This window comes from Panulirus ornatus, chromosome 70 (genome assembly GCF_036320965.1).
Source record: "Panulirus ornatus isolate Po-2019 chromosome 70, ASM3632096v1, whole genome shotgun sequence".
Lineage (NCBI taxonomy): Eukaryota > Metazoa > Arthropoda > Malacostraca > Decapoda > Palinuridae > Panulirus > Panulirus ornatus.
The window spans coordinates 4718894-4731044 of NC_092293.1; the positions used below are offsets into that span (position 1 = coordinate 4718894).

Here is a 12151-nt window from a genome sequence, read left to right on the forward strand (position 1 = left end):
TATGCGGTCAGACTGGTAAGGAGTTTTCTGTTAACTAAAGCAACATAAAATGGTATAAGACGGACAAGAATCAAATGCCTTGTTTAATCATTTAAAAACATGATGCATTTGTAATTGACTGGAGTAACGCTATCTCAGTTATTAACTCTAACTCGAGACCAAGAAAAAATATCATGAATCTTTTATTATCACATACACAAAGAATTAGTAATCTTAATATTAGTGATGGTCTACACAAAGAGCTACAGTTTATTGTTGATACGTTGTTTTGTAAAAAAGATAAAGTTTATGAACGCTCGTTGTATGTTTTGGGACAATCACATTTTTTACCTAATGCGTCCTAGCTTCGTCCTCTTCGATTATATCAAACTGAGTGTTATATTTTCTCTATTGTGTCTCCCCTGAAATGATGTGAATGTATTACACGAAAGTGGCACTTGGGACTTTTTCATGTTCATTTACCCCGTGGACTCATAGTGATATACATATATATAATATATATATAGATATACTAATATATATATATATATATATATATATATAATATATATATATATATATATATATAAATTTCTTTCTTTTCTATCAAACTATTGCCATTATCCCGCATTAGCAAGGTAGCGTTAAAACAGAGGATTCGGGCCCTTTGAGGGAATACCCTCACCTGCCCAATTCCTGTTCCTTTTTTTGGAAAATTAAAAAAGACAGACGGAGGATTTCCAGCCCCCCGCTCCCACCGTTTAGACGCCTTCTACGACACGCAGGGAATACGTGGGAAGTATTCTTTCTCCCCTATCCCCAGGGAATAAATATATATATATATAGAGTATATATATATATATATATATTTTTTTTTTTTTTTTTTTTTTTTTTTTTATACTTTGTCGCTGTCTCCCGCGTTTGCGAGGTAGCGCAAGGAAACAGACGAAAGAAATGGCCCAACCCCCCCATACACATGTACATACACACGTCCACACACGCAAATATACATACCTACACAGCTTTCCATGGTTTACCCCAGACGCTTCACATGCCTTGATTCAATCCACTGACAGCACGTCAACCCCTGTATACCACATCGCTCCAATTCACTCTATTCCTTGCCCTCCTTTCACCCTCCTGCATGTTCAGGCCCCGATCACACAAAATCTTTTTCACTCCATCTTTCCACCTCCAATTTGGTCTCCCTCTTCTCCTCGTTCCCTCCACCTCCGACACATATATCCTCTTGGTCAATCTTTCCTCACTCATTCTCTCCATGTGCCCAAACCATTTCAAAACACCCTCTTCTGCTCTCTCAACCACGCTCTTTTTATTTCCACACATCTCTCGTACCCGTACGTTACTTTACTCGATCAAACCCACCATTACACCACACATTGTCCTCAAACCATCGATTTCCAGCACATCCATACCTTCTGGGGCGCACAACTCTAGCCCAGCCCCACGCCTCGCACCAGACAACATTGTTGAACCACTATTCCTCAACCATACCCATTTTTGCTTTCCGAGATAATGTTCGCGACTTTCCACCACATTTTTTCAAGGCTCCCAAAAATTCCGCGCCCCTCACCCCCACCCTATAAACATCTTCCGCTTCCATGGTTCCATCCGCCTGACAGATCCACTCCCAGATATCTAAAACACTTCACTTCCTCCAGTTTTTCTCCATTCAAACTCACCTCCCAATTGACTTGACCCTCAACCCTACTGTACCTAATAACCTTGCTCTTATTCACATTTACTCTTAACTTTCTTCTTCCACACACTTACCAAACTCAGTCACCAGTTCTGTTCTGCGTTTCTCCACAAATATATATTATCCCTGGGGATAGGGGAGAAAGAATACTTCCCACGTATTCCCTGCGTGTCGTAGAAGGCGACTAAAAGGGGAGGGAGCGGTGGGCTGGAAATCCTCCCCCCCCCCCCCTTTTTTTTTTTTTTTACTTTCCAAGAAAAGGAACAGAGAAGGGGGCCAGGTGAGGATATTTCCCCAGAGGCCCTGTCCTCTGTTCTTAACGCTACCTTGCTAATGCGGGAAATGGCGAATAGTTTGAAAGAAAGAAAAAAAATATATATATATATATATGATAGAGTGGCAGATATAGGGTGTCTTGGTCGAGGTGGTGTGCAAAGTGAGAGGGTTAGGGAAAATGATTTGGTAAACAGAGAAGAGGTAGTAAAAGCTTTGCGGAAGATGAAAGCCGGCAAGGCAGCAGGTTTGGATGGTATTGCAGTGGAATTTATTAAAAAAGGGGGTTACTGTATTGTTGACTGGTTGGTAAGGTTATTTAATGTATGTATGACTCATGGTGAGGTGCCTGAGGATTGGCGGAGTGCGTGCATAGTGCCATTGTACAAAGGCAAAGGGGATAAGAGTGAGTGCTCAAATTACAGAGGTATAAGTTTGTTGAGCATTCCTGGTAAATTATATGGGAGGGTATTGATTGAGAGGGCGAAGGCATGTACAGAGCATCAGATTGGGGAAGAGCAGTGTGGTTTCAGAAGTGGTAGAGGATGTGTGGATCAGGTGTTTGCTTTGAAGAATGTATGTGAGAAATACTTAGAAAAGCAAATGGATTTGTATTTAGCATTTATGGATCTGGAGAAGGCATATGATAGAGTTGATAGAGATGCTCTGTGGAAGGTATTAAGAATATATGGTGTGGGGAGGCAAGTTGTTAGAAGCAGTGAAAAGTTTTTATCGAGGATGTAAGGCATGTGTACGTGTAGGAAGAGAGGAAAGTGATTGGTTCTCGGTGACTATAGGTTTGCGGCAGGGGTGTGTGATGTCTCCATGGTTGTTTAATTTGTTTATGGATGATGTTGTTAGGGAGGTGAATGCAAGAGTTTTGGAAAGAGGGGCAAGTATGAAGTCTGTTGAGGATGAGAGAGCTTGGGAAGTGAGTCAGTTGTTGTTCGCTGATGATACAGCGCTGGTGGCTGATTTATGTGAGAAACTGCAGAAGCTGGTGACTGAGTTTGGTAAAGTGTGTGAAAGAAGAAAGTTAAGAGTAAATGTCAATAAGAGCAAGGTTATTAGGTACAGTAGGGATGAGGGTCAAGTCAATTGGGAGGTAAGTTTGAATGGAGAAAAACTGGAGGAAGTAAAGTATTTTAGATATCTGGGAGTGGATCTGGCAGCGGATGGAACCATGGAAGCGGAAGTGAATCATAGGGTGGGAGAGGGGGCGAAAATCCTGGGAGCATTGAAGATTGTGTGGAAGTCGAGAACATTATCTCGGAAAGCAAAAATGGGTATGTTTGAAGGAATAGTGGTTCCAACAATGTTGTATGGTTGCGAGGCGTGGGCTATGGATAGAGTTGTGCGCAGGAGGGTGGATGTGCTGGAAATGAGATGTTTGAGGACAATGTGTGGTGTGAGGTGGTTTGATCGAGTAAGTAATGTAAGGGTAAGAGAGATGTGTGGAAATAAAAAGAGCGTGGTTGAGAGCAGAAGAGGGTGTTTTGAAATGGTTTGGGCACATGGAGAGAATGAGTGAGGAAAAATTGACCAAGAGGATATATGTGTCGGAGGTGTAGGGAACGAGGAGAAGTGGGAGACCAAATTGGAGGTGGAAAGATGTAGTGAAAAAGATTTTGAGTGATTGGGGCCTGAACATGCAGGAGGGTGAGAGGAGGGCAAGGAATAGAGTGAATTGGATCGATGTGGTATACCGGGGTTGATGTGCTGTCAGTGGATTGAATCAGGGCATGTGAAGCGTCTGGGGTAAACCATGGAAAGTTGTGTGGGGCCTAGATGTGGAAAGGGAGCTGTGGTTTCGGGCATTATTGCATGACAGCTGGAGACTGAGTGTGAACGAATGGGGCCTTTGTTATCTTTTCCTAGCGCTACCTCGCACACATGAGGGGGAGGGGGATGGTATTCCATGTGTGGCGAGGTGGCGATGGGAATGAATAAAGGCAGACAGTGTGAATTGTGTGCATGGATATATATGTATGTGTCTGTGTGTGTATATATATGTGTACATTGAGATGTATAGGTATGTATATTTGCGTGTGTGGACGTGTGTGTATATACGTGTGTATGGGGGTGGGTTGGGCCATTTCTTTCTTCTGTTTCCTTGCGCTACCTCGCAAATGCGGGAGACAGTGACAAAGCAAAATAAAAATATAAAATAAATATATATATATATATATATATATATATATATATATATATATATATATATATATATATATATATATATATATATATTTTGCTCTGTCGCTGTCTCCTGCGTTTGCGAGGTAGCGCGAGGAAACAGACGAAAGAAATGGCCCAAACTACCCCCATACACATGTATATACATACACGTCCACACACGCAAATATACATACCTACACAGCTTTCCATGGTTTACCCCAGTCGTTTCACATGCCCTGATTCAATCCACTGACAGCACATCAACCCCGGTATACCACATCGATCCAATTCACTCTATTCCTTGCCCTCCTTTCACCCTCCTGCATGTTCAGGCCCCGATCACACAAAATCTTTTTCACTCCATCTTTCCACCTCCAATTTGGTCTCCCACTACTCCTCGTTCCCTCTACCTCTGACGCATATATACCCTTTGTCAAACTTTCCTCACTCATTCTCTCCATGTGCCCAAACCATTTCAAAACACCCTCTTCTGCTCTCTCAACCACGCTCTTTTTATTTCCACACATCTCTCTTACCCTTACGTTACTTATCGATCAAACCACCTCACACCACACATTGTCCTCAAACATCTCATTGCAAGCACATCCACCCTCCTGCGCACAACTCTATCCATAGCCCACGCCTTGCAACCATACAACATTGTTGGAACCACTATTCCTTCAAACATACCCATTTTTGCTTTCCGAGATAATGTTCTCGACTTCCACACATTCTTCAATGCTCCCAGGATTTTCGCTCCCTCCCCCACCCTATGATCCACTTCCGCTTCCATGGTTCCATCCGCTGCCAGATCCACTCCCAGATATCTACAACACTTTACTTCCTACAGTTTTTCTCCATTCAAACTTACCTCCCAATTGACTTGACCCTCATCCCTACTGTACCTAATAACCTTGCTCTTATTGACATTTACTCTTAACTTTCTTCTTTCACACACTTTACCAAACTCAGTCACCAGCTTCTGCAGTTTCTCACATGAATCAGCCACCAGCGCTGTATCATCAGCGAACAACAACTGACTCACTTCCCAAGCTCTCTCATCCACAACAGATTTCATACTTGCCCCTCTTTCCAAAACTCTTGCATTCACCTCTCTAACAACCCCATCCATAAACAAATTAAACAACCATGGAGACATCACACACCCCTGCCGCAAACCTACATTCACTGAGAACCAATCAGTTTCCTCTCTTCCTACACGTACACATGCCTTACATGCTCGATAAAAACTTTTCGCTGCTTCTAACAACTTGCCTCCCACACCATATATTCTTAATACCTTCCACGGAGCATCTCTATCAACTCTATCATATGCCTTCTCCAGATCCATAAATGCTACATACAAATCCATTTGCTTTTCTAAGTATTTCTCACATACATTCTTCAAAGCAAACACCTGATCCACACATCCTCTACCACTTCTGAAACCGCACTGCTCTTCCCCAATCTGATATATATATATATATATATATATATATATATATATATATATATATATATATATATATATATATATATATATATATATATATATATATATATATCCCTGGGGATAGGGGAGAAAGAATACTTCCCACGTATTCCCTGCGTGTCGTAGAAGGCGACTAAAAGGGGAGGGAGCGGGTGGCTGGAAATCCTCCCCTCTCGTTTTTTTTTTAATTTTCTAAAAGAAGGAACAGAGAAGGGGGCCAGGTGAGGATATTCCCTCTAAGGCCCAGTCCTCTGTTCTTAACGCTACCTCGCTAATGCGGGAAATGGCGAATAGTATGAAAGAAAAAGAAAGATATATATATATATATATATATATATATATATATATATATATATATATATATATATATATATATATATATATATATATATATAAAGAGTGAAAGCCTATCTGATGGGTAGTCGTGGGACTTGGTCACCAAACTCCTGAGACGAAGACCGACTCGAAGTAGACGGACGGAGAAGCAGCCCTCATCATTAGACGTCTAAGAGACCATCGGCCACGACAGATGATGAGGGGGACAGTCGTTCACAGCCTCACAGCGTAGCATTACGTGCAACATCTGATGGTTGTGGGATCGTACTACGTCAGATGGTTTTCTTGTGTGACGCGTTGGTACGTGGACGGCAGTGGGTAACTCGTTCTCAGGCTGGTCGTGTCGTGCAGGTGGTATGTCATGCAGGTGGTTGAACTGTCTCCTGTATATGGTTTGGGCAAAATTCTGCCGGGAAATAGTTTAGAAAACGGGAAGTAAATGGTTTAAAGCTCAGTCAGCAGGTGGTCTAAAGCTTGGTCAAGAGCTTCTGTAGCAGGTGGGAGAGGGAGCTTCGACGGGCAGGTGGTCTAGAGCTTCGATTGGCAGGTGGTCTAGAGCTTCGACAGGCAGGTGGTCTAGAGCTACAGCTGGCAGGAGGTACTACTCTCGATCCTGAAGGACAGGTCCGTCTGACCCAGAGGTCTGTTGTTGTTCTTAAACCGGATGTTCTTAGCCCAGGCACGGCACCGGATCCTCACAGTTACGTCACTTTGAAGATTCATGATGCGGACGGGTATGAGGGGACTGAGGTAGCCCTTCTGATTGAGGTAGGGGAAGTAATAGATGGGGACTCCGGGCGCTGCCTGCTCCAGCTCAACATCGTCTGACTCACACCACACCCATATATGCCCAGAGAGCGCTACGCTTGAATCGTCCGTGGAGTTGATGTGTTCCTGGAGACCCGTCGGTAAAGCGGAGAGATTCTGGATGGTCTGCGGCTCCCAGCCAATGACCTTATTGATCTTGAAGAAGACGCAAGGCGAGTTGGTGTCGTAGCCCCAAAGGGGTTCCTGGCTGCAGCTCGACCCAAGAACGTCCAGATCGAAGGCACAAGATTCGCTGTCCTTCATGCGATTTTCTTCTGTTTCATACATGTTTAAGCTGCAATCTCTGTACACAGCATTCTCAGGGAAGTTGCTGCTGTTGTATCTCATCAAGAGTTTGTTAATAGAGTCGACATAAGGTTGTAAGGTGGACAAATCTGTCGGGTAGTAGCTGATGACGGTACGTTTGGCCTTCAGTATACACGTAGTGGGGCGGAAACCAAGACCGACGTGCTTGAGAATGGAGTCATCGCCACCCGTCCACTTGGGGCGCCCCTCAGTGTCTAAGGTCTGGTAGAACACGACCATCATCACGTAGAATATCAGGGCCAAACACAGGTAGAAGATCACGTAGAACAGTCCGATCTTGCCCCAAGACATCATGGAGCGTCCCAAGAATTCCTTGGCCTTCGGGTTCCAGATGAAGGTCTTGAGGTCGTCCACATTACTCTGCATCCTGCGTAGGCCCACAGGAGGGTGGGCGCCTGGCGGCTGGGGGGCCGAGCGTGTAGCCTCGCCTTCCATTAATGCCGAGTCCTCTCAAGATCCCCCCACCCACAAGTAGGTTGTAGGTAAAAGTATATATATAGAATAATATGGTTATCATCAGCAGCCAGAGGCCATTCCTCCCTCCTTGCCTGCAGAGTTCTTGATTTTCTGGAAAGTTCTACGAGATTCTGGTAAGATAAATACCATTGAGAGGACGTTGTTAGGGGACAGTCAGGTTCAGTTTAGAGTTGGTTGTGGGATGGTCCTTTTACTGTGTCGTATCAGCCAGATGGGTATTTCTTTTCACAGTTTTCGTTAAAGTTTGTTTTCTAGAAGCATAATCTAGAACACTATTTTCCATTTGTTTATCATTTTTCTTGTTATAGTTTCATTATCATCATTAGTTTTGTTATTGTTGATGTTCAGATATTTGATGTTATGTTCGTGATTGCCGTGGAAGTGTCTGACATCTTGCTAGAAGACTTTCTGGTCACAATATTTCTGCACTGGGGAGTTGATCGTATTCTTTTATTGCAGGTTTTGTTATTATCTTGCTTTACATTAAGGTCTACTGGAGGTTTTCCCAATGCTGGTTGAACATATGTCCAGCAACAGGAGATGGAGTAAGATACAGTATTGATGAAACTTATCTATCTATCTATATACCTATCTAAATATCGATCTATCAATCTATCAATCTAACTATCTATCTATCTATATATCTATCTTTATCTGAAAGTCAACAATAATAAAATCATTGATATATGAAGTATAACAACGTCCTCTCAATGGCAATTATCTCACCAGAATCTTCTAGAGCCTTCCAGAAAACTATGAACTCTGCAGGCAAGGAGGGAGGAATGGTTTCCGGCTATTGATAAAACCATATTATTCCATATATATGTTTATATATACATATTTATGTATATATATGAATGTATATATAACGTACAGAATAATGCGGGTTTCATCAGTATCGAAGAAAACTGAAAAGATGAGGTCCCACCGAGATTCGAACTCGGATTGCTGGATCCAAAGTCCAGAGTGCTAACCCTTACACCATGGGACCTGATAAGAAAAGATGTGATTTCATCTAAATGTTTTACATATAATCAACCAGAGGCCATTCCTCCCTCCCTGCCTGCAGGGTTCAAGGTTTTCTAGAAGGTTCTCGAAGATTCTGGTAAGATCATTACCTTTGAGAGGTCGTCGTTAGATGACAGTCAGGTTCACTCTATGGTTGGTGTTTGTAGTTGGTTGTCCGAGGATGTTGTTATACTTGATCAATTTTGTAATTGTTGACTTTCAGGTAGGAAGTACTCATTTACGATGCATCCTTGTACTCACAACAACCTTATGAGTCACTTCAAGATTTATCTTCACTACAACTTTATCTTCACTACCCTATTAAGGTTGAAGTCAATGGTCACATTCACTACAATCTCAACACGACTGGTCTTATACCTAACCCATATTATCACTACATCCATGTACATGTATTTCTTGCAGAATAACGCAGATATCAATGATTTCTGTGAAAATTGACATATACAGCCTTACGTATCTATCGATCTATCTAATATCTGTTTTTTACCTATCTATCTATCGATCTATCTATCTATCTATCTTTCTAAATCAGAAAGTCAACAACAATATCATTAATGATACGTATAACGACGACCTCTCAAAGGTAATGATCTTACCAGAATCTTCGAGAACCTTCTAGAAAACCTTGAACCCTGCAGGCAGGGAGGGAGGAATGGCCTCTGGTTGATTATATGTAAAACATTTAGATGAAATCACATCTTTTCTTATCAGGTCCCATGGTGTAAGGGTTAGCACTCTGGACTCTAAATCCAGCAATCCGAGTTCGAATCTCGGTGGGACCTCATCTTTTCAGTTTTCTTAGAAACTGATGATGGAACTGAGCCATATAGTTGACCTTCGATGGACATATATTTCTTACGGAACTGGAGGAAATGGAATATGGGTGAAGCTGGTATGAACGCCATATGGATTTGGTGAAGGTTGACCTCGTAATGTGTTGACGTAAAATAGGTCAACCACTGTGACCATGTGGCGGGGAGGGCCACATCCACCAACCACGAAGCGAGCCCCACCACAGAGAATTATCCTGGCTGCATCCACGTACGAGGACCACCGCGGGATTGCCGTCATCCAGTACTCCTGCTATGCCTCCTACAAGAAGGCACTTCTTGCCGACGTGACACCACTTTCCGTCAACGGTCGCTGTGCAAAAGTGAAACCTCACCGTCCCACTGATGCTGACCAAGTGACCTCGCCCACTCAAGTGGCACTGCAGCCCACACGCCCTACCAGAGCCACCATCCATGAGGAAATGCAGCCCACCCCACTTGTCAGGCCCACCTTCAGGGAGACATGGCAGGTCTCAAGACCTGTCAGGCCCACCATTCAAGACCGACTTGGTCCCCCAACACATGTCAGGCCCAGCGTTCTAGACCGACTGGGACCAATAACACATGACATGTCCTACGTTACAGACCGATTGCACTCCGCACCACGTACGGCCGTTAAAAGGCGTGTCGAGATGACTCACGCTCCCCGTGCCAAAAGATTCAGTTTGTGAGGAACCTGAGTTCTTTCTTCCTGCTGGTGCTGCAGGAGAACACGGCCCTAGAGTGGACACTGGAGGTGTGTTTGTGTTTGTGTTTGGGTTATCACTGAGGAACCAACACCAAGACAACTTTAGTTTCGCCCCGCCAACGATTACGTTAATCTGGCGGAAGTCTGGCTTTCTCCCAGTGGTGGATGGCACATAATATCTACGTAGGGACGTTGAAAAACAAAGAAAGAAAAAAAATGGGAATATTATCCCGCCCAAAAAAATACATAAATTTACGGGGATAATTTCCTTCGTCTTCAAAGAAAAAATGAAACTCTTCCGACGCTACCGTGCCTTCCATAAAGCAACCCTCAAAGAAATCACTTTCTACACAATGCGCAAGGATTCGGTTAGCCAATCTTCGTATGACTGGGGCTATTGTTCCCTCTGATTGATTCATTTTTCAAGATTAAGGAAAGTTATAATAAAAATATTGTATTGAGTTTCTCCGTTGGCGTCAGGGTAAACACCCATCCCCCCCGAAGCTTGGTTACCTTTCCGTGGTGGGGGGGACTTCATGGATTGGGCAGTAGCAACCATCGTTGGTTGCTTCTGTTCAATCCATGAACGAAAAACCAAGCATATTGAACGTAATTGTCGTATAAATTCACTTGGTGTCAAAACTGACGCGAAAGCGGTTGTCTCAATTTTGTCAGAAATGTTTGTGCGTTTCGGCCTGATGGCGGGAGTCGGTTTGGCGCTGTGGTCATGAGGGAATACGAGGAAGATTGGCAACCGTCCCAGAAGTAGCTACAGTGAGGCCCAGCAGCTGTCCCTAATACTGTGGAAGGCACTCATGTAAGGTGTGCAGTGAGGCGCAGCAGTAACAAGGGAAACGGACAACCAAAACAGCAATCTTGATCATCAGGAGGCTATCCAATGCTCAGAGTAGATAAGGACGATTATTGTATGTCTTCGCTCAGAGGATGAAAATCTTAGTATACAAGCTAGGCTTTTAAAGTGTCTCAAATCTATGGAGAATAAACAAAGATCTATGAAATTATTTCTTATAATAAAGTAACCTGTAATGAGGTTAGTGATTTTGTATATTTTATGCAACCTACGTTAACAAAGGTGATCAGGGAATTGGCCAGATATATATATATATATATATATATATATCTTATCTTGGTGTATGGGAAGGCCATATGGGAGACGGAGAGAGAGGCATTAGCAGCAGAGAAATGATCAAACCTTCCCGCTTGTTCATAGTTGCTGCCTGAAATTTGTCTTCTGATAGTTCTACAGTTTTTGTTTGTGTTTATTATGCTAATTATTAACATAAGAAAATTGTAATATAATGATTAAAGAAAATTATAATAATTATGATTTAGAATTGTTATAGGTCAAGATTTGTACGTGAAGCGGAAGACCAAAATATGGTACGGGTCAGCCATTCGTGAGTGTAAGCGACAGCTATTGATAGTTACTGGCTTTAATTTATGATTATTTATGATATCTATTTTTTACTTTTGTGTTAGCTGTTTTAAGTATTTGTTTTGTTTGCAGACTAAAACTTCTCTTATATGTTATTGTTTCTTGTTGGTTTCTAGTTGGTCAGTTTTGGTCAGTTTGTTTTGTTTGAACAGACATGCATGGTGGTAAGGGACAGAATAAAAGTTACGGTTTGTTTATATTTGTTATTATTGATTAGTACTTTTCTTTTCATTTCTAACATTAGCTGTTTAAAGTGTTTGTGTTGTATTTAGACAAAGTTCTTTTTCAAATCTTATTGATTACCACATGAAAGCTAGGCTCTATAAGTGTCAAGTAAACAATATGTGATATTTTGAGTTAAGTCGAGGTGCTATTTACCACTGGCGTGTAGATATTTGGGACCCTTGGGGATAGATTTGCCAAGATTATCACGGCCAAATTGACTGGATGGCAACCTAGGAGCTAGGCAGAATTGGATATCATAAAAACCCTACACAGTCGGTGGTTCCTGGGGCCTACCCTCCATCCTCTTGTAACTACGCTGCTGACTAGCATTTTGTTC

At 42.5% G+C, this 12151-nt stretch overlaps 1 protein-coding gene across 1 annotated transcript; it reads right to left on the reverse strand.

The window, feature by feature from the left end:
• Positions 1 to 6557: 6557 nt before the first annotated feature.
• Positions 6558 to 7490, reverse strand: LOC139747744 (sodium/potassium-transporting ATPase subunit beta-like). The gene has a single exon (XM_071660338.1). It carries the CDS (start codon positions 7473 to 7475, stop codon positions 6558 to 6560), a length of 918 nt encoding a protein of 305 aa, XP_071516439.1. The 5' UTR covers positions 7476 to 7490.
• Positions 7491 to 12151: the final 4661 nt, after the last annotated feature.